The sequence below is a fragment of the Salvelinus alpinus genome, chromosome 23 (assembly GCF_045679555.1).
Source record: "Salvelinus alpinus chromosome 23, SLU_Salpinus.1, whole genome shotgun sequence".
NCBI lineage: Eukaryota > Metazoa > Chordata > Actinopteri > Salmoniformes > Salmonidae > Salvelinus > Salvelinus alpinus.
In genome coordinates this window covers 28,784,092-28,806,600 of record NC_092108.1, presented here as the reverse complement: position 1 = coordinate 28,806,600, position 22,509 = coordinate 28,784,092, and the positions used below count along the sequence as shown (strand labels likewise).

At 42.0% G+C, this 22,509-nt stretch overlaps 1 protein-coding gene across 6 annotated transcripts in view; it reads right to left on the bottom strand.

Annotated features, from left to right (window-relative positions):
- trpa1a (transient receptor potential cation channel, subfamily A, member 1a) overlaps window positions 1-22,509 on the bottom strand; it is a 38,788-nt gene that overhangs the window by 5,149 nt on the left and 11,130 nt on the right. For 4 of the 6 annotated variants that reach the window (XM_071361849.1, XM_071361850.1, XM_071361847.1 and 1 more), the window contains 25 exons: window positions 21,909-22,059; window positions 21,541-21,716; window positions 17,197-17,304; window positions 16,934-17,042; window positions 16,678-16,823; window positions 16,037-16,173; window positions 15,889-15,937; window positions 15,698-15,797; window positions 15,507-15,607; window positions 14,916-15,085; window positions 14,323-14,487; window positions 13,105-13,219; window positions 10,052-10,218; window positions 9,811-9,901; window positions 9,633-9,692; window positions 9,405-9,503; window positions 6,861-6,931; window positions 4,511-4,679; window positions 4,313-4,402; window positions 3,871-4,040; window positions 3,591-3,720; window positions 884-1,075; window positions 716-784; window positions 493-597; window positions 42-151 (listed from right to left, as the gene is read on the bottom strand). In XM_071361849.1, the coding sequence (XP_071217950.1) occupies window positions 42-151; window positions 493-597; window positions 716-784; window positions 884-1,075; window positions 3,591-3,720; window positions 3,871-4,040; window positions 4,313-4,402; window positions 4,511-4,679; window positions 6,861-6,931; window positions 9,405-9,503; window positions 9,633-9,692; window positions 9,811-9,901; window positions 10,052-10,218; window positions 13,105-13,219; window positions 14,323-14,487; window positions 14,916-15,085; window positions 15,507-15,607; window positions 15,698-15,797; window positions 15,889-15,937; window positions 16,037-16,173; window positions 16,678-16,823; window positions 16,934-17,042; window positions 17,197-17,304; window positions 21,541-21,716; window positions 21,909-22,059 (3,050 nt within the window). Of the gene's footprint in view, window positions 1-41; window positions 152-492; window positions 598-715; window positions 785-883; window positions 1,076-3,590; window positions 3,721-3,870; window positions 4,041-4,312; window positions 4,403-4,510; window positions 4,680-6,860; window positions 6,932-9,404; window positions 9,504-9,632; window positions 9,693-9,810; window positions 9,902-10,051; window positions 10,219-13,104; window positions 13,220-14,322; window positions 14,488-14,915; window positions 15,086-15,506; window positions 15,608-15,697; window positions 15,798-15,888; window positions 15,938-16,036; window positions 16,174-16,677; window positions 16,824-16,933; window positions 17,043-17,196; window positions 17,305-17,593; window positions 17,696-21,540; window positions 21,717-21,908; window positions 22,060-22,509 lie in introns of those variants that run through there. The other 2 variants (XM_071361848.1, XM_071361852.1) reach the window with 2 other exon arrangements.

The window sequence follows — 22,509 nt, the reverse complement described above, 5'->3', positions numbered from 1 at the left end:
GAATAAGGTCAAATAACCACTGGTGTGAACTAAGTCCTCACCTGTACTTCTGTTTACTGATTTCCTGTTCCATAGGTGTAGATGGATGGGAAGTGGGGTTGAGACGGGTTCTCCCATGCCCCATACCCAGCATTGCAAAGAACATTTCTCTCTGTTAAAGGAGATTCAGACTATTCATTATTACTTTGTTGTTTACCAAACATCTATACCAAAAACTAACAGTGTCCTATGGTGGGCTTGGACAACCTCCATGTCTCTCCATAAGTATTTCCATGCAGAGTATTAGTTGATTAAACAATCCTTTAAACTAACTGATTCACAATTTTTATAGATCAATAGATAAACTGAAGAAAGTCCATTATTAAACGCCTTCGAAAGGATCTCAAACTATTTGCTCTGTTTTTCAATTTGAAAGCCCTTCCATTTTACACAAACATTCAAAGGGCAGTTAACATATTCTTTTCAATACGACCACTTGTAGAAAGGACACACCTTTCTTCTGCAGGCTCTGTTAGGGTACTCAGTGAGAGAGGCCTGGTCAACCCTCTTCATTAACCAGTACGGCATCTTCTCCTCTAGACTAGTGTGAAGCTCAATCTGTAGAATAATGGTTTATAATACATGCAGATTTTTTTTATCCTGGCAGTAAAACACTAGTAAAGAGTTTGAAAATTCTTCGAGTTTGAAAAAGCATGACAAAGAAATCAAAACACACCTGCATTCCCATTTGCTTCAGCACAGCATTTGCCTGTACCTCTGCTATGTCACCAACAGCCAAGCCAATCTATGTCACACAAAAGGTAGTCATGTAGATGCAATGAAACATCCTTAGTTGATCATGGAAGTATAAGAAAATTGCTTCCTGTAGGATTTTAGGACTTACCATTAGGTTCATGAGGAGAATGGGCACAGCGAAGGTGAACATAACAAAAATGGCATAGGTCAAAGAAGGGAATGGCAGAATCCCTTCCAGAAATGGCTTCAGGATATTTTCTTGGTAGTTGAGTTCTCCAACCATCATGACAAATATTTGCATGATTGCTAGCAGCATGCTAGATCCACTGTCAACAAAGTTCTGGGAACAACGACGCATAAAGTCATATACAGTGAACTCCAAAAGTATTGGGACAGTGACACATTAGTTTGTTGTTGTTTTGGCTCTGTACTCTAGCACTTTGGATTTGAAGTGCAGACTGTCAGCTTTAATTTGAGGGTACTTTCATCCATATCGTGTGAACCGTTAAGAAATTACAGCACTTTTTTGCGCATAATCCCCCCTATTTTAGGGAACCAAAAGTATTGGGACAATTTCACTTACAGTTGAAGTCAGAAGTTTACATACAACTTAGCAAAATACATTTAAACTCAGTTTTTCACAATTCCTGACATTTAATCCTTGTAAAAATGCCCTGTCTTAGGTCAGTTAGAATCACCACTTTATTTTAAGAATGTGAAATGTCAGAATAATAGTAGAGAGAATGATTTATTTCAACTTTTAGTTATTTCATCACATTCCCAGTGGGTCAGAAGTTTACATACACTCAATTAGTATTTGGTAGCATTGCCTTTAAATTGTTTAACTTGGGTCAAACATTTTGGGTAGCCTTCCACAAGCTTCCCACAATAAGTTGGGTAATTTTGGCCCATTCCTCCTGACAGAGCTGGTGTAACTTGCTTGCACACGGTTTTTCAGTTCTGCCCACACATTTTATATAGGATTGAGGTCAGAGCTTTGTGATAGCCATTCCAATACCTTGACTTTGTTGTCCTTAAGCCATTTTGCCGCAACTTTGGAAGTATGCTATGCTTGGGGTCATTGTCCATTTGGAAGACCCATTTGCGACCAAGCTTCAACTTCCTGAGTGATATCTTGAGATGTTGCTTCAATATATCCACATCATTTTCCTGCCTCATGATGCCATCTATTTTGTGAAGTGCACCAGTCCCTCCTGCAGCAAAGCACCCCCACAACATGATGCTGCCACCACCGTGCTTCACTGTTGGGATGGTGTTCTTCGGCTTGCAAGCCTCCCCCTTTTTCCTCCAAACATAACGATGGTCAGAATGGCCAAACAGTTCAATTTTTGTTTCATCAGACCAGAGGACATTTATCCAAAAAGTATGATCTTTGTCCCCATGCAGTGCAGTTGCAAACCGTAGTCAGGCTTTTTTATGGCGGTTTTGGAGCAGTGGCTTCTTCCTTGCTGAGCGGCCTTTCAGGTTATGTCGATATAGGACTCGTTTTACTGTGAATATAGATACTTTTGTACCCGTTTCCTCCAGCATCTTCACAAGGTCCTTTGCTGTTGTTCTGGGATTGATTTGCACTTTTCACACCAAAGTACGTTCATCTCTAGGAGACAGAACACGTCTCCTTCCTGAGCGGTATGATGGCTGCGTGGTCCCATGGTGTTTATACTTGCGTACTATTGTTTGTACAGAGGAATGTGGTACCTTCAAGCATTTGGAAATTGCTCCCAAGGATGAACCAGACTTGTGGAGGTCTATAGTTTGTTTACAAGAAATTTGTGGAGTGGTTGAAAAACGAGTTTGAATGACTCCAACCTAAGTATATGTAAACTTCTGACTTCAACTGTACATGTGTATTAAAGAAGTCAAAAGTTAAGTATTTGGTCCCATATTCCTAGCACGCAATGATTACATCCAGCTTGTGACTCTACAAATTTGTTGGATGCATTTGCTGTTTGTTTTGGTTACGTTTCAGATTATTTTGTGCCCAATAGAAATGAATGGTAAATAATGTGTTGTGTCATTTTGGAGTCACTGTTTCTACCATGGATTATGGATAATCCTGAATAAATTGTGAATTATGACGAGTGAGAAAGTTACAGACACACAAATATCACACCCCCCCAAAAATGCTAACCTCTCCTATTATTGTAATGGTGAGAGATTAGCATGTCTTGAGGGTATGATATTTGTGCGTTTTGTAACTTTCTCACTCAGCATTATTCACGATTCATTCAGGATTATCCGTAATCATGATAGCATCTTCATTAATGTAGAAGTGTTAGAAAGATATTATATTCTTATTTACAAATAAAAGAGACTCAAAAATGACACAATATAGCACAAAATAATCTGTTCAGAAACATGCATCCAACACATTTGTAGAGTCACAAGCTTGGTGTAGTTATTGCGTGCTAGGAATATGGGACCAAATACTTAACTTTTGACTACTTTAAAATAATAATTTGTCCCAATACTTTTGGTCCCCTAAAATGGGGGGACTACAGTATGTACAAAAAGTTCTGTAGTTTCCAAACCGGCTCACCCCATATGAATGAAAATACCCTCAGATTAAAGTTGACAGTCTGCACCTTAACCTCATAGTCATTGCATCATTTAAAATCCAAAGTGCTGGAGTACAAAGCCAAAACAACAACAAATGTGTCACTCTCCCAATAGTTTTGGAACTCACTGTAACTGTGGAAATGCATTATACAAATACAAGTTATTGGTCATTTTTAACAGATGTTCACAAACACATAGCTACATACATTACACAATACAATGTTCTTCACATAGAGATAAAACATTGTTAAATCTCCATGGTCCTGTAAACATACCTGGTCTTGTATCAGGGCATAGAAAGCCAATGCAAATGCAAGCAGCAAGAAGAAGAACAGTACAATGATGCTTAATAGAGTTTTTGCAATCTCTAAAAACATCACCACGTAGATCCCAACACGTTCAAACCTGTGGACCAATAGTGATTTTATTTGTTAAAATTGCTTTTGTTGATTAAAAAAATAATTTGATCAGTTTATATAAATAAATCTTTCTTCAAAGATGAATCTCAGTAAACCTACACTATTTTATGTAAAAAAAAACATTCAGTCTCCATACCGTTGGAAATAGAGGAGAAAGTTTATCCAGGATAGAAGAACTGCCACTACCCCAGCCTCCCAATGCCATGTGTCCTTGAAGTCCATCAGTAAAGGGATCACAAACAACAGAGAAGTGACGGCAGCACCCCAGTCCATTGCATTGGTCACATCACGGAAGTACTTTGAACCCTTGAATAGAAACACATCAAATTAACGTCTATTTCAAAATTGTAACGAATTCGGGAGGTAGCCCCGAATGGGTCTCGAACCCGGGTTCAGCGACTGTCAACCCACCACCTTAAACGTTATACCAAGTTATCCAAAATCTTTGACAAGGTTGCTAGGTGTTGGGTTAACTTCGCTACAATATATTTAAAATGATCAAATCACACTACCAGATAAATCACATACCATGGATTGAGGCTACAGTATTTAGAACCGATTTATATTTCCATGATTACCTGCTGAACTATCTGCACCAGCTCCTTGCCAACTGTGTACAGATTCATGGCAAGAATCAGGAACATGCAGGTGGTGATAAAATAGCCTTGCTGTGAAGATGGAGGAGTTGTTATTGAATTGGGTTTCTGAGACAAACAAATACACTCGGAAAGAAGTCTAATGTCTTGCTGTGGATGTAATCGGATCTCATACGGCACCTTGTCAAGGGAGGTGGTCACCATGCTTACTGATGATGATGGTGATGTAGTATGGGTGACATTGGTGTTGAGGATGGGCTTCAGAGTATGAATGATGTGTGTCAGAGGCCCCAGACCAAGTGAGTAGACAGCCAGATTGAGCAGATGCACTTTGATACCATAGGCGTTCCTAAATAGATATAAGAAACCATTTGGTGAGTATTCGCAGGTGACTGTGCACTAATATATTTTGTATATAGATTACTATATACTGTAGCTTGGCATGACTTTTAATTTGATGTTGTCAATATTTACAGTGTTGGAGACAGTAGTATGATGTTAATATTTACAGTGTTGGAGACAGTAGTATGATGTTAATATTTACAGTGTAGGAGGCGGTAGTATGATGTTAATATTTACAGTGTTGGAGGCGGTAGTATGATGTTGATATTTACAGTGTTGGAAACGGTAGTATGATGTTAATATTTACAGTGTTGGAGACAGTAGTATGATGTTAATATTTACAGTGTTAGAGACGGTAGTATGATGTTAATATTTACAGTGTTGAGACGGTAGTATGATGTTAATATTTACAGTGTTGGAGACGGTAGTATGATGTTAATATTTACAGTGTTGGAGACAGTAGTATGATGTTAATATTTACAGTGTTGGAGACAGTAGTATGATGTTAATATTTACAGTGTTGGAGACAGTAGTATGATGTTAATATTTACAGTGTTGGAGACAGTAGTATGATGTTAATATTTACAGTGTTGGAGACAGTAGTATGATGTTAATATTTACAGTGTTGGAGACAGTAGTATGATGTTAATATTTACAGTGTTGGAGACAGTAGTATGATGTTAATATTTACAGTGTAGGAGACAGTAGTATGATGTTAATATTTACAGTGTTGGAGACGGTAGTATGATGTTAATATTTACAGTGTTGGAGACGGTAGAATGATGTTAATATTTACAGTGTTGGAGACGGTAGTATGATGTTAATATTTACAGTGTTGGAGACGGTAGTATGATGTTAATATTTACAGTGTTGGAGACGGTAGTATGATGTTAATATTTACAGTGTTGGAGACAGTAGTATGATGTTAATATTTACAGTGTTGGAGACGGTAGTATGATGTTAATATTTACAGTGTTGGAGACAGTAGTATGATGTTAATATTTACAGTGTTGGAGACGGTAGTATGATGTTAATATTTACAGTGTTGCAGACAATAGTATGATGTTAATATTTACAGTGTAGGAGACGGTAGTATGATGTTGATATTTACAGTGTTGGAGACAGTAGTATGATGTTGATATTGACAGTGTTGGAGACGGTAGTATGATGTTAATATTTACAGTGTTGGAGACAGTAGTATGATGTTAATATTTACAGTGTTGGAGACAGTAGTATGATGTTAATATTTACAGTGTTGGAGACAGTAGTATGATGTTGATATTTACAGTGTTGGAGACAGTAGTATGATGTTAATATTTACAGTGTTGGAGACGGTAGTATGATGTTGATATTTACAGTGTTGGAGACAGTAGTATGATGTTAATATTTACAGTGTTGGAGACGGTAGTATGATGTTAATATTTACAGTGTAGGAGACGGTAGTATGATGTTGATATTTACAGTGTTGGAGACGGTAGTATGATGTTGATATTTACAGTGTTGGAGACAGCAGAATGATGTTAATATTTACAGTGTAGGAGACGGTAGTATGATGTTAATATTTACAGTGTTGGAGACGGTAGTATGATGTTAATATTTACAGTGTTGGAGACGGTAGTATGATGTTAATATTTACAGTGTAGGAGACGGTAGTATGATGTTAATATTTACAGTGTTGGAGACGGTAGTATGATGTTAATATTTACAGTGTTGGAGACGGTAGTATGATGTTAATATTTACAGTGTTGGAGACAGTAGTATGATGTTAATATTTACAGTTTTGGAGACAGTAGTATGATGTTAATATTTACAGTGTAGGAGACAGTAGTATGATGTTAATATTTACAGTGTTGGAGACAGTAGTATGATGTTAATATTTACAGTGTTGGAGACAGTAGTATGATGTTAATATTTACAGTGTTGGAGGCGGTAGTATGATGTTTATATTTACAGTGTTGGAGACGGTAGTATGATGTTAATATTTACAGTGTTGGAGACGGTAGTATGATGTTAATATTTACAGTGTTGGAGACGGTAGTATGATGTTGATATTTACAGTGTTGGAGACGGTAGTATGATGTTAATATTTACAGTGTTGGAGACGGTATTATGATGTTAATATTTACAGTGTTGGAGACGGTAGTATAACGATAACGTATTATGATAAAGGTCATGCAGTGTCACTCACCATTTCATTTCTAGATACTTCTTGCAGACAGGATGGGTCAGAAGCTCTATGCGATTAAATTGCACCATGGACTAGTAAAAAAATAACAATATAAACACTTTGAATACATATCAAATAATTATGTTTTCCTTTCCACTATCCAACAATGTTCTGTTGTGGGAATGACAAATACATACAGTGCCTTCAGAAAAAATTCCAACCTCTTGATTTTTTTCACATTTTGTTACGTTACAGCTTCATTCTAAAACGAACTAAATATTTTTTTCCCTCATCAATGTACACAAAATACCCCATAATTACAAAGCAAAAACAGGTTTTTAGAAATGTTTGCTAATTTACAAAAAAAATTAAATAATGAAATATCACATTTGCATAAGTATTCAGACCCTTTAAGCAATACATTGTTGAAGCACCTTTGGCAGCGATTACAGCCTTGAGTCTTCTTGGGTATGATGTTACAAGCTTGGCACACCTGTATTTGGGGAGTTTCTCCCATTCTTCTCTGCAGATCCTCTCAAGCTCTGTCAGGTTGGATGGGGAGCGTCGCTGCACAGCTATTTTCAGGTCTCTCCAGAGATGTTCAATCAGGTTCAAGTCCGGGCTCTGGCTGGGCCACTCAAGGACATTCAGAGACTTGTTCGGAAGCCACTCCTGTGTTATCTTGGCTGTGTGTTTAGGTTCGTTGTCCTGTTGGAAGGTGAACCTTCACCCCAGTCTGAGGTCCTGAGCTCTCTGGAGCAGGTTTTCATCAAGGATCTCTCTATACTTTGCTCCGTTCATCTTTCCCTCAATCCTGACTAGTCTCCCAGTCCCTGCCTCTGAAAAACATCCCCACAGCATGATGCTGCCACCACCATGCTTCACCGTAGGGATGGTGCCAGGTTTCCTCCAGACGTGAGACTTGGCATTCAGGCCATATAGTTCAATCTTGGTTTCATCAGACCAGAGAATCTTGTTTCTCATAGTCTGAGAGTCTTTAGTGCCTTTTGGCAAACTCCAAGTAGGCCGTCATGTGCCTTTTACTGAGGAGTGGCTTCCGTCTGGCCACTCTACCATAAAGGCCTTATTGGTGGAATGCTGCAGAGATGGTTGTTCTTTTGGAAGGTTCTCCCATCTCCACAGAGGAACTCTGGAGCTCTGTCAGAGTGATTGCTCAGATTGCTCAGTTGGGCCAGGCGGCCAGCTCTAGGAAGAGTCTTGGTGGTTCCAAACTTCTTCCATTTAAGAATGATGGATGCCACTGTGTTTTTGGGGAACTTCAATGCTGCAGACATTTTTTGGTACCCTTCCCCAGATCTGTGCCTCGACACAATCTTGTCTCAGAGCTCTACGGACAATTCCTTCGAACTCATATGGCTTGGTTTTTACTCTGACATACACTGTGGGACCTTATCTATACAGTGGGACCTGTGGGACCTTATCTATACAGGCGTGTGCCTTTCCAATCATGTCCAATCAATTGAATTTATCACAGGTGGACTACAATCAAGTTGTAGAAACATCTCAAGGATTATCAATGGAAACAGGATGCACCTGAGGTCAATTTTGATTATTTAAGAATATTCAAAGGTAAATACACAACGCAGAGGACTAAAGGTCAAGAGGAGAACTGAAGATTAATGGTTCAGGGACACGGGAGGAATTTCAGTCCAGGACTCATAGCTACATGTGGCAAGTTCTCATTGGTCCAAATTGTCTATACATTGAGCCTGAAACGGGATACTTGTTATTTGGCCATTGGCCCAATTTTGCTGCAAGGAATTCTAATTGGTCAACCGCAGGCTAGGGTTGGGGTATAAACTACATCCTGTCTCTTTGTTCAGTGGAGAAACCATTGAGGACAGGGAAGAATGAACACCTGTCATCTACTTTCCAGCATAACAACTGTGATTTGTTCTCTTTGAATAAATATATTTTTCTCCCCCTGATTTGCTTTCGGGTCTGTGTTATTGAAGAATAACATCAACTGCTCACAATTCTCATAGCAAAGGGTCTGAATACTTATGTAAATTTGGTATTTCTGTTTTTATTTTTAATACATTTGCAAAAATGTCTAAAAACCTGTTTTTCGATTTGTCATTATGGGTTATTGTGTGTAGATTGCTGGAAGTAAAAAAAAAAAAATTAAAATTAAGAATAAGGTTGTAATGTAACAAAATGTGGGAAAAGTCAAGGTGTCAAATTACTTTCCGAAGTCACTGTATATGACCTGTTTCTGATATTGCACTGTTTTGCTTTAATAAAGTGTTAGTTGGGGAAACTTCATGGCCCTTAACCCTAGAGAAAAATACCATGTTTGAAAACAGTGCAGTTCAGTTTACAGCAGTGTTTCACAACCCTGGTCCTCCAGTACCCTCAACAGTACACATTTTCTTTGTAGCTCTGGACAAACACACCTCATTCAACTCATTGAGGGCTTGATGATTAGTTGACAAGTTGAATCAGGTGTGCTTGTCCAGGGTTACAATAAAAATATGTACTGTTGGGGTACTGGAGGACCAGAGTTAGGAAACACTGCTCTACAGTATTGCAGTGGGTACTAACGTTCAGAGCAGTGAGAGGCTGGAAGTAGTAGCTTTTGTCTGTTTTTGCAAGCTTAATGATATGAATGGGAGCTTGGAGCCATTTGAAAGTGTACTCGATCTGTTGATAAAAGACATATTCGTTTACAACACACCCTAACTGGAATGTTTTTGTGAATTTGATTAAGCAATAATGAATCTGAGTTTTAAGAAGGTAATATCAAATACAGAATAGAGAGAACAGACTTACAGAGTAGTTGTAACTATTTACGTCAACATCTGACTCCTTCACACAAGTGTCCAAAAGATGCTGTGGAGAAACACTGCACCATTAATGTTTTCTAATATGCTGACTGAGAAATGGGAGATTTGTATCCATTTCCTTTATGATAGTTTCCTTTATGCATAGTTTTTTAAATACAACTAACTTTGAATGACTCTGGCAGGAACTCTATCATGTCCATGACCACACATCGCTTAGTTGACTTCACTTCGAACAATAGCATAGCCTCAGCACATCTGAAACAAACAGGTTATATTGTACATGTCAATATGGCATTGTCATGCAATCCAACTGAATACCAATAATCAAACACATCACTGTACTGTCAAAGCATCGTAACAGCACAAAGATAAAGTATCCACTGTATCTTGCAACAGTGTCCCAACCTCTCATTGTGGATGACAGCGAAGGCAACGTCTTTCCTGCCGTTGAGAACAGCTTCGTGGAGGAAGGAGGCATCACTCCTGTTGAGCATCATCTGGGCCCCTCTGCCCAGGAGCAGTGTCACTGCAGCCGCATGGCCCTCTCTGGCAGCCAGATGTAACGCTGTGTTCTGGACCAAAAGTAAAACATAGCACTTCGAAATTAGAATTTAGGATTGTATATAACGGCAACAATGACCTTTGGATTTCCTTTTTCAGAAAGAGGAATGATATCTATTTGTGGAAGACTTTCACTGTATTTCAACATAGACATCTTACTCCCTCAAGCTAAACAGAAAGGAAACAGATAAGATGAGCCCACCTCAGGTTAAGGAAATGTGAAGATGAGCCCAACTCAGTGTAAGGGAATGTGAAGATGAGCCCACCTCAGGTTAAGGAAATGTGAAGATGAGCCCACCTCAGGTTAAGGGAATGTGAAGATGAGCCCACCTCAGGTTAAGGAAATGTGAAGATGAGCCCACCTCAGGTTAAGGGAATGTGAAGATGAGCCCACCTCAGGTTAAGGGAATGTGAAGATGAGCCCACCTCAGGTTAAGGGAATGTGAAGATGAGCCCACCTCAGGTTAAGGAAATGTGAAGATGAGCCCACCTCAGAGTAAGGAAATGTGAAGATGAGCCCACCTCAGAGTAAGGAAATGTGAAGATGAGCCCACCTCAGAGTAAGGAAATGTGAAGATGAGCCCACCTCAGGTTAAGGAAATGTGAAGATGAGCCCACCTCAGGTTAAGGAAATGTGAAGATGAGCCCACCTCAGAGTAAGGAAATGTGAAGATGAGCCCACCTCAGGGTAAGGGAATGTGAAGATGAGCCCACCTCAGGTTAAGGGAATGTGAAGATGAGCCCACCTCAGGTTAAGGAAATGTGAAGATGAGCCCACCTCAGAGTAAGGAAATGTGAAGATGAGCCCACCTCAGAGTAAGGGAATGTGAAGATGAGCCCACCTCAGGTTAAGGAAATGTGAAGATGAGCCCACCTCAGAGTAAGGGAATGTGAAGATGAGCCCACCTCAGGTTAAGGGAATGTGAAGATGAGCCCACCTCAGGTTAAGGAAATGTGAAGATGAGCCCACCTCAGGGTAAGGGAATGTGAAGATGAGCCCACCTCAGGGTAAGGGAATGTGAAGATGAGCCCACCTCAGGTTAAGGAAATGTGAAGATGAGCCCACCTCAGGGTAAGGGAATGTGAAGATGAGCCCACCTCAGGGTAAGGGAATGTGAAGATGAGCCCACCTCAGGGTAAGGGAATGTGAAGATGAGCCCACCTCAGAGTAAGGGAATGTAAAGATGAGCCCACCTCAGTGTAAGGGAATGTGAAGATGAGCCCACCTCAGTGTAAGGGAATGTGAAGATGAGCCCACCTCAGGGTAAGGGACTGTGAAGATGAGCCCACCTCAGGGTAAGGGACTGTGAAGATGAGCCCACCTCAGTGTAAGGGACTGTGAAGATGAGCCCACCTCAGTGTAAGGGAATGTGAAGATGAGCCCACCTCAGTGTAAGGGAATGTGAAGATGAGCCCACCTCAGTGTAAGGGAATGTGAAGATGAGCCCACCTCAGTGTAAGGGAATGTGAAGATGAGCCCACCTCAGTGTAAGGGAATGTGAAGATGAGCCCACCTCAGGGTAAGGGAATGTGAAGATGAGCCCACCTCAGGGTAAGGGAATGTGAAGATGAGCCCACCTCAGGGTAAGGGAATGTGAAGATGAGCCCACCTCAGGGTAAGGGAATGTGAAGATGAGCCCACCTCAGGGTAAGGGAATGTGAAGATGAGCCCACCTCAGGGTAAGGGAATGTGAAGATGAGCCCACCTCAGGGTAAGGGAATGTGAAGATGAGCCCACCTCAGGGTAAGGGAATGTGAAGATGAGCCCACCTCAGTGTAAGGGACTGTGAAGATGAGCCCACCTCAGTGTAAGGGACTGTGAAGATGAGCCCACCTCAGTGTAAGGGACTGTGAAGATGAGCCCACCTCAGGGTAAGGGACTGTGAAGATGAGCCCACCTCAGGGTAAGGGAATGTGAAGATGAGCCCACCTCAGGGTAAGGGAATGTGAAGATGAGCCCACCTCAGGGTAAGGGAATGTGAAGATGAGCCCACCTCAGGGTAAGGGAATGTGAAGATGAGCCCACCTCAGGGTAAGGGAATGTGAAGATGAGCCCACCTCAGGGTAAGGGAATGTGAAGATGAGCCCACCTCAGTGTAAGGGAATGTGAAGATGAGCCCACCTCAGGGTAAGGGAATGTGAAGATGAGCCCACCTCAGGGTAAGGGAATGTGAAGATGAGCCCACCTCAGGGTAAGGGAATGTGAAGATGAGCCCACCTCAGGGTAAGGGAATGTGAAGATGAGCCCACCTCAGGGTAAGGGAATGTGAAGATGAGCCCACCTCAGGGTAAGGGAATGTGAAGATGAGCCCACCTCAGGGTAAGGGAATGTGAAGATGAGCCCACCTCAGGGTAAGGGAATGTGAAGATGAGCCCACCTCAGGGTAAGGGAATGTGAAGATGAGCCCACCTCAGGGTAAGGGAATGTGAAGATGAGCCCACCTCAGGGTAAGGGAATGTGAAGATGAGCCCACCTCAGGGTAAGGGAATGTGAAGATGAGCCCACCTCAGGGTAAGGGAATGTGAAGATGAGCCCACCTCAGTGTAAGGGACTGTGAAGATGAGCCAACCTCAGTGTAAGGGAATGTGAAGATGAGGCCACCTCAGGGTAAGGGAATGTGAAGATGAGCCCACCTCAGGGTAAGGGAATGTGAAGATGAGCCCACCTCAGGGTAAGGGAATGTGAAGATGAACCCACCTCAGTGTAAGGGAATGTGAAGATGAGCCCACCTCAGTGTAAGGGAATGTGAAGATGAGCCCACCTCAGGGTAAGGGACTGTGAAGATGAGCCCACCTCAGGGTAAGGGAATGTGAAGATGAGCCCACCTCAGTGTAAGGGAATGTGAAGATGAGCCCACCTCAGGGTAAGGGAATGTGGAAAAAGAGAGGACTCAAACCATGTCTTCATCTGTTTTGTCCAGCAGTTTGATATTTGATTCCAGGAGTATGATCATGGTCTGGGTATATCCCTCTGCTGCAGCGTGATGTAGACAGGTCCAACCTTTAGAATCACTGCAATGGCATACAGTAAACATTCATTACTACTGCAGCTGATTCAAAATGGAAAATCTAGTAAAAAGATAGACATTAGTTTCCACTGGTTTGGGAAATAATGGTTCACCTCACTCGGATTAACGTCGAGTTTGAGAGGGTGTGCGTAGCAGGTCTGAAATACTGTCAGTGGTGTAGTAATTAAGTAAAGTAATACTTGAAAGTACTACTTAAGTAGTGTTTTGGGGTATCTGTACTTTACCACTTTACTTTTACTTCAGTACATTCCTAAAGAAATTTATGTACTTTTTACTCTATACATTTTCCCTGACACCCAAAGTACTCGTTACATTTTGAATACTTAGCAAGACAGGAAAATTATCTAATTCACACACTTATCAAGAGAACATCCCTACTGCTTCTGATCTGGCAGACTCACTAAACACATGCTTTGAATGTAAATTATGTCTGAGTGTTGGATCATGCCCCTGTCTATCCGTAAAATAAAGAAAGAAAGAAAATGATGCCATCTGATTTGCTTTATATAAGGAATAAAAAAATATTTATACTTTTACTTTTTATACTTAAGTATATTTTAGCAATTACATTTTCTTTTGATACTTAATTTTATTTAAAACCAAATACTTTTGGACTTTTACTCAAGTAGTATTGTCACGACTTCCGCCTGAAGTCGGTCCCTCTCCTTGTTCGGGCGGCGTTCGGCGGTCGACGTCACCGGCTTTCTAGCCACCGCCGATCCACTTTTCATTTTCCATTTGTTCTGTCTTTGTCTTTTCACACCTGGCTTCACTTAATCAATTACTTGTTTATTATTTAACCCCGTGTTCTACATGTTGTATTTGTGAGTGATTGTTTGTTGTATTGTGGTCCGTATTTGTGTGGCCGTGTATATTACGTGTTATGTTTGAATTTTTGAGTAAAGTATTTTATTACTCATATCTGCTGTCCTGCGCCTGACTCATCTCACCAGCTACACACAGACGCCTTTACAAGTATTTTACTGGGTGACTTTCACTTTTACTTTAGTCATTTTCTATTAAGGTATCTTTACTTTTACTCAAGTATGAAAATGTGGGTACTTTTTCCACCACTGAGTACTGTACCTGTGGAACAGAGCTCCTTTCCGCAGCAGTAGCTCCAGCACTTTAATATGGCCGCCTCGGGATGCCAGGTGGAGGGGAGTCATCCCCCTCTCATCTCCCTCGTTCAGCAACCTGGTGCAGGTCATCCACTCCAGGAGTCTGTGGCAGGTGTTTATCCTCCCATACCTGGAATAGAAAAGATTGATCATAAAAAGTAAGTTATCAAATACAACTAATGCTAAACTGAAAACCAGCCAAAATAGCAAACAGTGAAATTGTTCATGTTTTTGGGGTATAATTAGTCTATTGACAACTCAATGAGTCAATAATGTAGAGATTTATTCAGAATTATAAACTGGGTGGGTCGAGCCCTGAATGCTGATTGGCTGACAGCCGTGGTATATCAGACCTTATACACCGGGTATGACAAAACTTTTACTGCACTAATTACGTTGGTAAGCAGTTTATAATAGCAATAAGGCACCTCGGGGGTAAGTGATATATGGCCAATATACCACTGCTACGGGCTGTGTCCGCATTGCATCATGCCTAAGAACAGCCCTTAGCCGTGGTATATTGGCCATATACCATGTCTTACTCCTTAAGTAACTCACTCGGCTGCGTAATGCAGTGCAGATTTCTTCTGCTTAGACTTCTGGTCTAGTGAGACGATGAGTCCGAGCATGTTCGTCACTGACTCTGGGATTCCCAGTCTGCAGGCGTAATGCAGGGGAGTACAACCCTCATAGTCCTCCGCACCCAGGAGCTCTCTCACATTGCTGCACTGTGTGGCAAGAGACAATATGATAACATTGGGGTCTCAAGAGTCAAACTAAGTGTTTACTGCCAACTTTATTCAAAATGATTGTACATGTCAATCCTACTGAGACAGTCACAAGAAGATATATGGTTTTAATAATGAACCTTGTTTAATACAAAGGCTAACACTTATGATCCTGTGATCCTTCTTCGTGTGTTGGATTTGCTTCAAGTTCTCTACGCTAGGTGGCAGTAATGCACTACGTGTTTGTTCTAACAAGATCCCCACTAAAGCTCATTAAAACATACTGTATGAGCTCATTGCAATATTTAGAACTTGCCTAAAAACGTTGCCTTAAAATGTTAACATGGATCTCAGCGTCATTTTGGAAGCTTCATCATTGCTATTGAAACTTCTAGCAGGTACGTTCATTATATAATATTACCTGTAAGACTTCTGGAGGAAGGTTTTTCAGACCTTTAGGCTGCAAGATGGCAAGGTGAAGGAAATTGCAGTCATATTTGTCTTTTATTTTCAAATTAGCCCCTAAAATAGGAGAGGATGAACAGGATCATGACAAACCATACAATAGTGTAAACTACATGTGAGACATATGCTTCTCTTTGAGAAACTTACCATGTGTAAGAAGAAGGCCCACTGTTTTCCATGCACTACAGCTTGTTGCCAGAAGCAGTGGCGTATGACCCTTACAGTCAATGGAATTAATGTCTGCACCCTGTCAAAGAATAAATATTAATATGATAAGATCGTGAAACACTGGAAATATTCATATTTTTCTCTTGGTTATTTTCATGTTTTGTGTTCACCTTTGAAATGAGGTATTCAGCCAATCCAACATGGTCAAATATTGTTGCTCTGTTGGTGAAAAATATGATAAAAGAGTAAGAGAGTAAGATATCATTTTTACCTAAACGTCTTGTCCAATGAAAATGCATACAGTATACAGTGTACTACTTATGCAGTGGAGTTTGGCTAGCTCCATCTGGGATATTGATGACATCACAGACTCTATCATATGCCGATAGCATGAGTTTGACGGCCTCGGATGCTCCCTGGGTGCAGGCAAAGTGGAGGGCTGTGGATTTGTCACACTGTAAAGAGAAGCACAAAGACATGACAGAGGTCACAATGACCAGTTTGAAATGATGTCAGGATATTACAGACACTGGTCCGTTCCCCTTGATTAGATTTAGAGTGGATTTGGTTATCTTCCAATGTCTCTTGGGTGTAACATGAACTGACAATGTACCCATTATGGGTGGATGCATAATAACTCATTGTTGCTTTACTGTAACACATTGTAAAAACCTCAGGTCTAAGAACCTTTCAAATGAATGCCTGTAACGGGAACTGTTTTATATTAGAAGTAAAGGATCATTAAGGTTCATAATTGGTCTTTCCTATTACTCAGAAGCCTTCTAAATATATGTGCTTTTGTCTATGGTTCTGAGAAAGAACCAACGTTATTTTTGTGTTAGATTTTGAAATCCATATATGTGAATATACGGTATATGATATTTGTAGGTGCAGTTTGGATGATTATTTACATATCCACAGAAAAAGCTTCTTAGCGTCATCATCACCAGCTGACATACCTGTTGTTGATCGATTTTTGCTCCCTGTTCTATGCAGAGTTTGATGGCCTCCAGGTTTCCTCCATGGATGGCCAGATGAAGAGGAGTGCTGAATGATTTGTCCACGTAGTTGATGTGCGTTTCAGCTGAGAAACCCATCTCCTCACCTTCAGCAGAGGAAATTAGTGAGTTAGAATTATCTGCTGGATATTGTTTGAGTACCAAAATGAGTATTTGATTACTGTAATAGGAAAGCAAATGTTTCTTATTTACTTACCTTTCTGAAGAACCACCAGCATTGATTTTTTAGCCCCTGCAAACGCTGCTGCGTGAATTGGATAATGCCCCAGCTTGTTCTGTTGACATAGTCTTGCTCTGTATTTAAACTGAGAACAGCAGGTGAAATTAGTGTAGTTACATAACAAAAACCTCATAGGACATCACTAACGATCAATGAATCACACACGTCTCCTTGTTCAAACATACAAGAACACACAATTTGACAATTATACAGTGGCCATATAATTAATATTCACACACAAGTAGATGAACAGCTTCATGGTTATCACCCGAGCAGGCCAACATTAGAGGTGTGTTCCCCTGGTCTCCCATCAGGTTGGCATCGGTGTTGCTGTGAGACAGTAACAGCTGTGGAAAAACATAATTATTTATAATATCATATCATACTGAATGATATCATATCTTATTATATCATCATATAATATCGTAGTATATCATATAATATAAACTCAGCAAAAAAAAGAAACATCCCTTTTTCAGGACACTGTCTTTCAAAGATAATTCGTAAAAATCCAAATTACTTCACAGATCTTCATTGTAAAGGGTTTAAACACTGTTTCCCATGCTTGCTCAATGAACCATAAACAATTAATGAACATGCACCTGTGGAACGGTCGTTAAGACACTAACAGCTTACCGACAGCGCTACAGGTAGACAGGGTGGACAGCTGATCGTCCTCGCAGTGGCAGACCACGTGTAACAACACCTGCACAGGATCGGCACATCCGAACATCACACCTGCGGGACAGGTACAGGATGGCAACAACAACTGCCCGAGTTACACCAGGAACGCACGGATTGTGCATCAGTGCTCAGACTGTCCGCAATAGGCTGAGAGAGGCTGGACTGAGGGCTTGTAGGCCTGTTGTAAGGCAGGTCCTCACCAGACATCACCGGCACCAACGTCGCCTATAGGCACAAACCCACCGTCGCTGGACCAGACAGGACTGGCAAAAAGTGCTCTTCACTGATGAGTTGCGGTTTTGTCTCACCAGGGGTGATGGTCGGATTCGCGTTTATCGTCGAAGGAATGAGCATTACACCGAGGCCTGTACTCTGGAGCGGGATCAATTTGGAGGTGGAGGGTCTGTCATGGTCTGGGGCGGTGTGTCACAGCATCATCGGACTGAGCTTGTTGTCATTGCAGGCAAACTCAACACTGTGCGTTATAGGGAAGACATCCTCCTCCCTCATGTGGTACCCTTCCTGCAGGCTCACCCTGACATGACCCTCCAGCATGACAATGCCACCAGCCATACTGCTTGTTCTGTGCGTGATTTCCTGCAAGACAGGAATGTCAGTGTTCTGCCATGGCCAGCGAAGAGCCCGGATCTCAATCCCATTGAGCACGTCTGGGACCTGTTGGATCGGAGGGTGAGGGCTTGGGCCATTCCCCCCAGACATGTCCGGGAACTTGCAGGTGCCTTGGTGGAAGAGTGGGCTAACATCTCACAGCAAGAACTGCCAAATCTGGTGCAGTCCATGAGGAGGAGATGCACTGCAGTACCAGATACTGCCTGTTACTTTTGATTTTGACTCCCCCCTTTGTTCAGGGACACATTATTCCCTTTCTGTTAGTCACATGCATGTGGAACTTGTTCAGTTTATGTCTCAGTTGTTGAATCTTATGTTCACAGAAATATTTACACATGTTAAGTTTGCTGGAAATAAACGCAGTTGACAGTGAGAGGATGTTTCTTTTTTTGCTGAGTTTATGTTATTAGACTGAATGAATAATAGTACATGGAGGTGCACTAGCTAGAAGTGTAGAAGTATAATAGAGGTGTATTAGACCAGGGTTTCTCAAACTTAGTCCTGGGAGCAAGTTTTGCGAGAGAGAGACGACAGACCGCAACCAACCAAGCCGACTCGCGCTATAGCAAACGAATAGCTGCCATAGCTAGGTTCTATATTGTGGAGCTCCGCCCCATAGGGGAGCTCTGCTTCTAGTGGTTTACCCCGCTGCCTAGGCAGGGAATAGCCTGAAAGAAAAATATGCACACACCTGCAGCCAATGGGAGTACAGGTGTCCCTATAGAAGGGGATGCTTCCCCTCAATCAGCCTCCCATTAACTTCAGTGACTGGACTGGACTGACTGGCCAAGTAGAGAAGAGAGAAGATAAGTCTCAGGACGAACCCGCCGTCTATCTCCAAGTCTCGACGTTGTTCTTATAAAATGAGCACGTTTTTTCCACCCAATCCAAAAGTTATTTTAAGAGCTCAGTGTCGCTGCTCCACCATGGCGTGGACTCACATGACCTATGTTTCGTGTGCTTAGGATCACAGCACACTAGGATATAGCTTCTGTAACAGATCCCCCCGGAATGCCCTGGCTGCGCCCTCCTTTCGAGGAAGCAGCGGTGGGAATTTTTCAGGGAGGATATCCCTCTAGAAGACGCCATGTCTGTGCTAGCCTCAGGTTCATATGATGATGCCACTTCTAGAGAAGACGAGGATATTGGGAAGTTTGTGGATTTTTCTCCGGAACAATCCACTCCACTGACTGAGGTTGAACCCCCCCCCCCCCCCCATGGAGAGTGAGAGCCAACGTGTTGTTTGTTGAATAAAGGAATGTGTTCCAATTGACTTTGTCACAAGAGAACCTCTTTTCCATAACAAACCCGAGACCGTTCAGGGTCCCTCTCTCTCCCTCTCACCACTTTGAGTGCAGCCCAGCCCACCACGGGTGCGTAGCTGAGCACACACATGAGGACGTTGTGAGTGGGAATGACATCAGGGCAGCAAAGCGGACGCTCTTGATGAGCCGCCATGCTATACCTCATAAAAACCCTACACCACAGACTCCTAGGAGTAATGTGGCTCAAGGTTTAAAGAACAGCCTGCGTACACAACCCCATGTTGGGTCGATGACGCAATCGCTGTTGGGAGACGACGCACTAACTCAGGCAAGCGCCTCAGTTAGTGCAGTTCAGACCCATGCTGCGTTTACGGAGGGCTGGAACCACAAGGTTACGAGTATAACCAACGCGTCGTCGCTCCCGTTTCTCACAGAACGTGTTAATATTTCCTCCCCCTTCGAGGGAGGCCCACCCTGGGCTATGCCACCACTTCAATGTCGGGGGACAGCGGCGGCATGGGCCATAGAGAAATACAGGTCCTTCCTACTGAGTGCACCACAGATTCGCGCTCTCCTGCTCTCAGTGTTGGGGCGGAGTGATGAGGGAAATAGTACTGTAACTAGTATTACTTTACCATTGGACCGGTCACAAATTTTGATAGAATATTGAGGTATCATCTATCTGCTGAGATAGATTAGTATGGCCGATATTCTGTTATCTGCCCTTAAATCATTGGCTTTGGCCTATGGATTGAGTGTTGCGGGTTACGCTGAGGAATCAGTGAGTATGTCTTCCAAATTGGTTCAGCCTGTACTCAGCATTGCTGATGGGAGGACTAGAACTAAGGGGAGAAATGCAGGACCAATGGACGTGGTCCCATCAGGTCCGGTTTTTCTATTAGAATGACTACATGGCATGAGGGTGTGGTCCATTAGAGTCATGTATTCTAACCTGCCCACAAGTCTATGACTGTGTTTGGGTGGAAGGATGAGGGATATAGCTTCTGTAACTGGTATTACAGTACTATCAGTCCAATCTTTTAATATTGACAGAATATTGAAGTATAATCTATCTGTTTGTACAGATTAGTATGGCTCATATTCTGTTTTATCTGCCCACTAGTCATTGGCGATGCCTCTAGACTGAGTAGGGTGGATTGGACCGAGGACGTAATATATTGTGACACAGTGTGTTACAGTACTGCAGGATTTGGTCGCAGCCATGGCTGAGCCCGACCTTTTCATTAAGTGGGATGTGTTTGGCTCGGCAGGGAGTACATTTTGGAGCGTCGCGCTCCGCCTTAAACCACTAGCTCCCCTATGGGGCGGAGCTCCACGATATAGTTACCAGAGTTGTAACTCCAGTTCTATGAGTGGAGCGGAGCCCCATAGGACTTAAGGCCCTGCTGACCCCCAGTCTACAGGTGGATCAGTGAAAACCTCTAGTTGCAACAGAATACCATCATGGATACCATTTTTATGTCTGAATCCAGTATGAAGTTAGAGGTAGTTTCACGAGCCAAAGCTCGCTAGCATTAGCACAATGACTCGAAGTCTACAGGAACAATTACCATGCTAGCTGTTCCTGTTCATCAGACTCTGGGGAAGTAGATAAATGGCTTCATTGCTAAAATGTCTAAAATTAGCTTCAAAACTTTAGAATTCTCTCAGCTCAATGGAAAAAATTGCAGAATATTTGCTTTACAACAGCAACATTTTCTCTATGACACCAAGATATCTTTCTAGCTAATTGACTATGTTAGAGTGTATACTTCCTCTTCCAATGAACTGTGGGGAGGTCTATATAATGAAACTGTCCACCAAATCTATTGCATTTCAAATGTTGATTACTTGTACTTGCTATTATCATTCACCTGATGATAAGACAAGACGTTACTTTTTTTGTTTGTTAACCTATGATGGGGCAGGGGTCCTTGGGCAAGAAACATGTGAAAACCCCTGTACTAGAGTAGAGCTGAATAGGGGGTCAGGTAGGGGACGAACCTCAACGAGAGGGTTGTGTCCGAGGCTGACAGCCAGGTGTAGGGGAGACATGAGGCGGAGGTTGAGGATGTTCGAGTCTGCCCCCAGGTCCAGCAGGCAAGCACAGCTCTCTCTCTGGGTCCTCTGCACAGCCCAGTGCAATGGAGTGTTGCCCTCCTCATCACTGGCATTCAGTTCTTCACAAAGGTCACAGATAGAGATTTTTGTTTTCTCAATACATTTAAATATATACATCAATATCACATGACTGATAAAATAAAAAAAGTACGATTTTGGCGACAATATAAAATGGCAAACAATAACGATGTTTCAAGGAAGATATATACCACAGCATACAGTAAATAAATACCTAAGTAAATACGTCTTACCATCTGGACCAGTCAACTGCACAATGAGCTGTATGGTGCTGATGTGCCCGTGTGAGGTGGCGTAATGCAGAGGGCTGGCATTGGCTTGGTCACGGACTCCCAGCAGGGCTGAGTGCTTTCCCAACGCTACAGAGTCACCTTGCAGAGCCCACTATTATCATAGTGTGGAAAGACCATATCAATCCTGTATTATGATCTGGTTTACAGTAACACATCTGTTCAAAAGACTATTATACACACTGGATTATGTTACTGTTCAGTTGACAGTTAAGTAAAACATCTTAACTAAAACTAGAGAAAAAAATGCCAAAGACTCCAGCCACCCAAGCCATAGACTGTTCACTCTGCTACCGTCCGGCAAACGGTACCGGAGCATCGGCTCTCGGACCAACAGGCTCTGAGACAGCTTCTACCCCCAAGCCATACGACTGTTAAATAGCCAGACTGCTAATAGTAAATGAATGGTACTCAAACTATTTGCACTGACCCTCACTAGACTATATACATGTATACACCATATACACCCTACATTGACACTCCAACACATAACTCTCACACATTCACATACACTAACACACACACGCATATCGACACCACACAA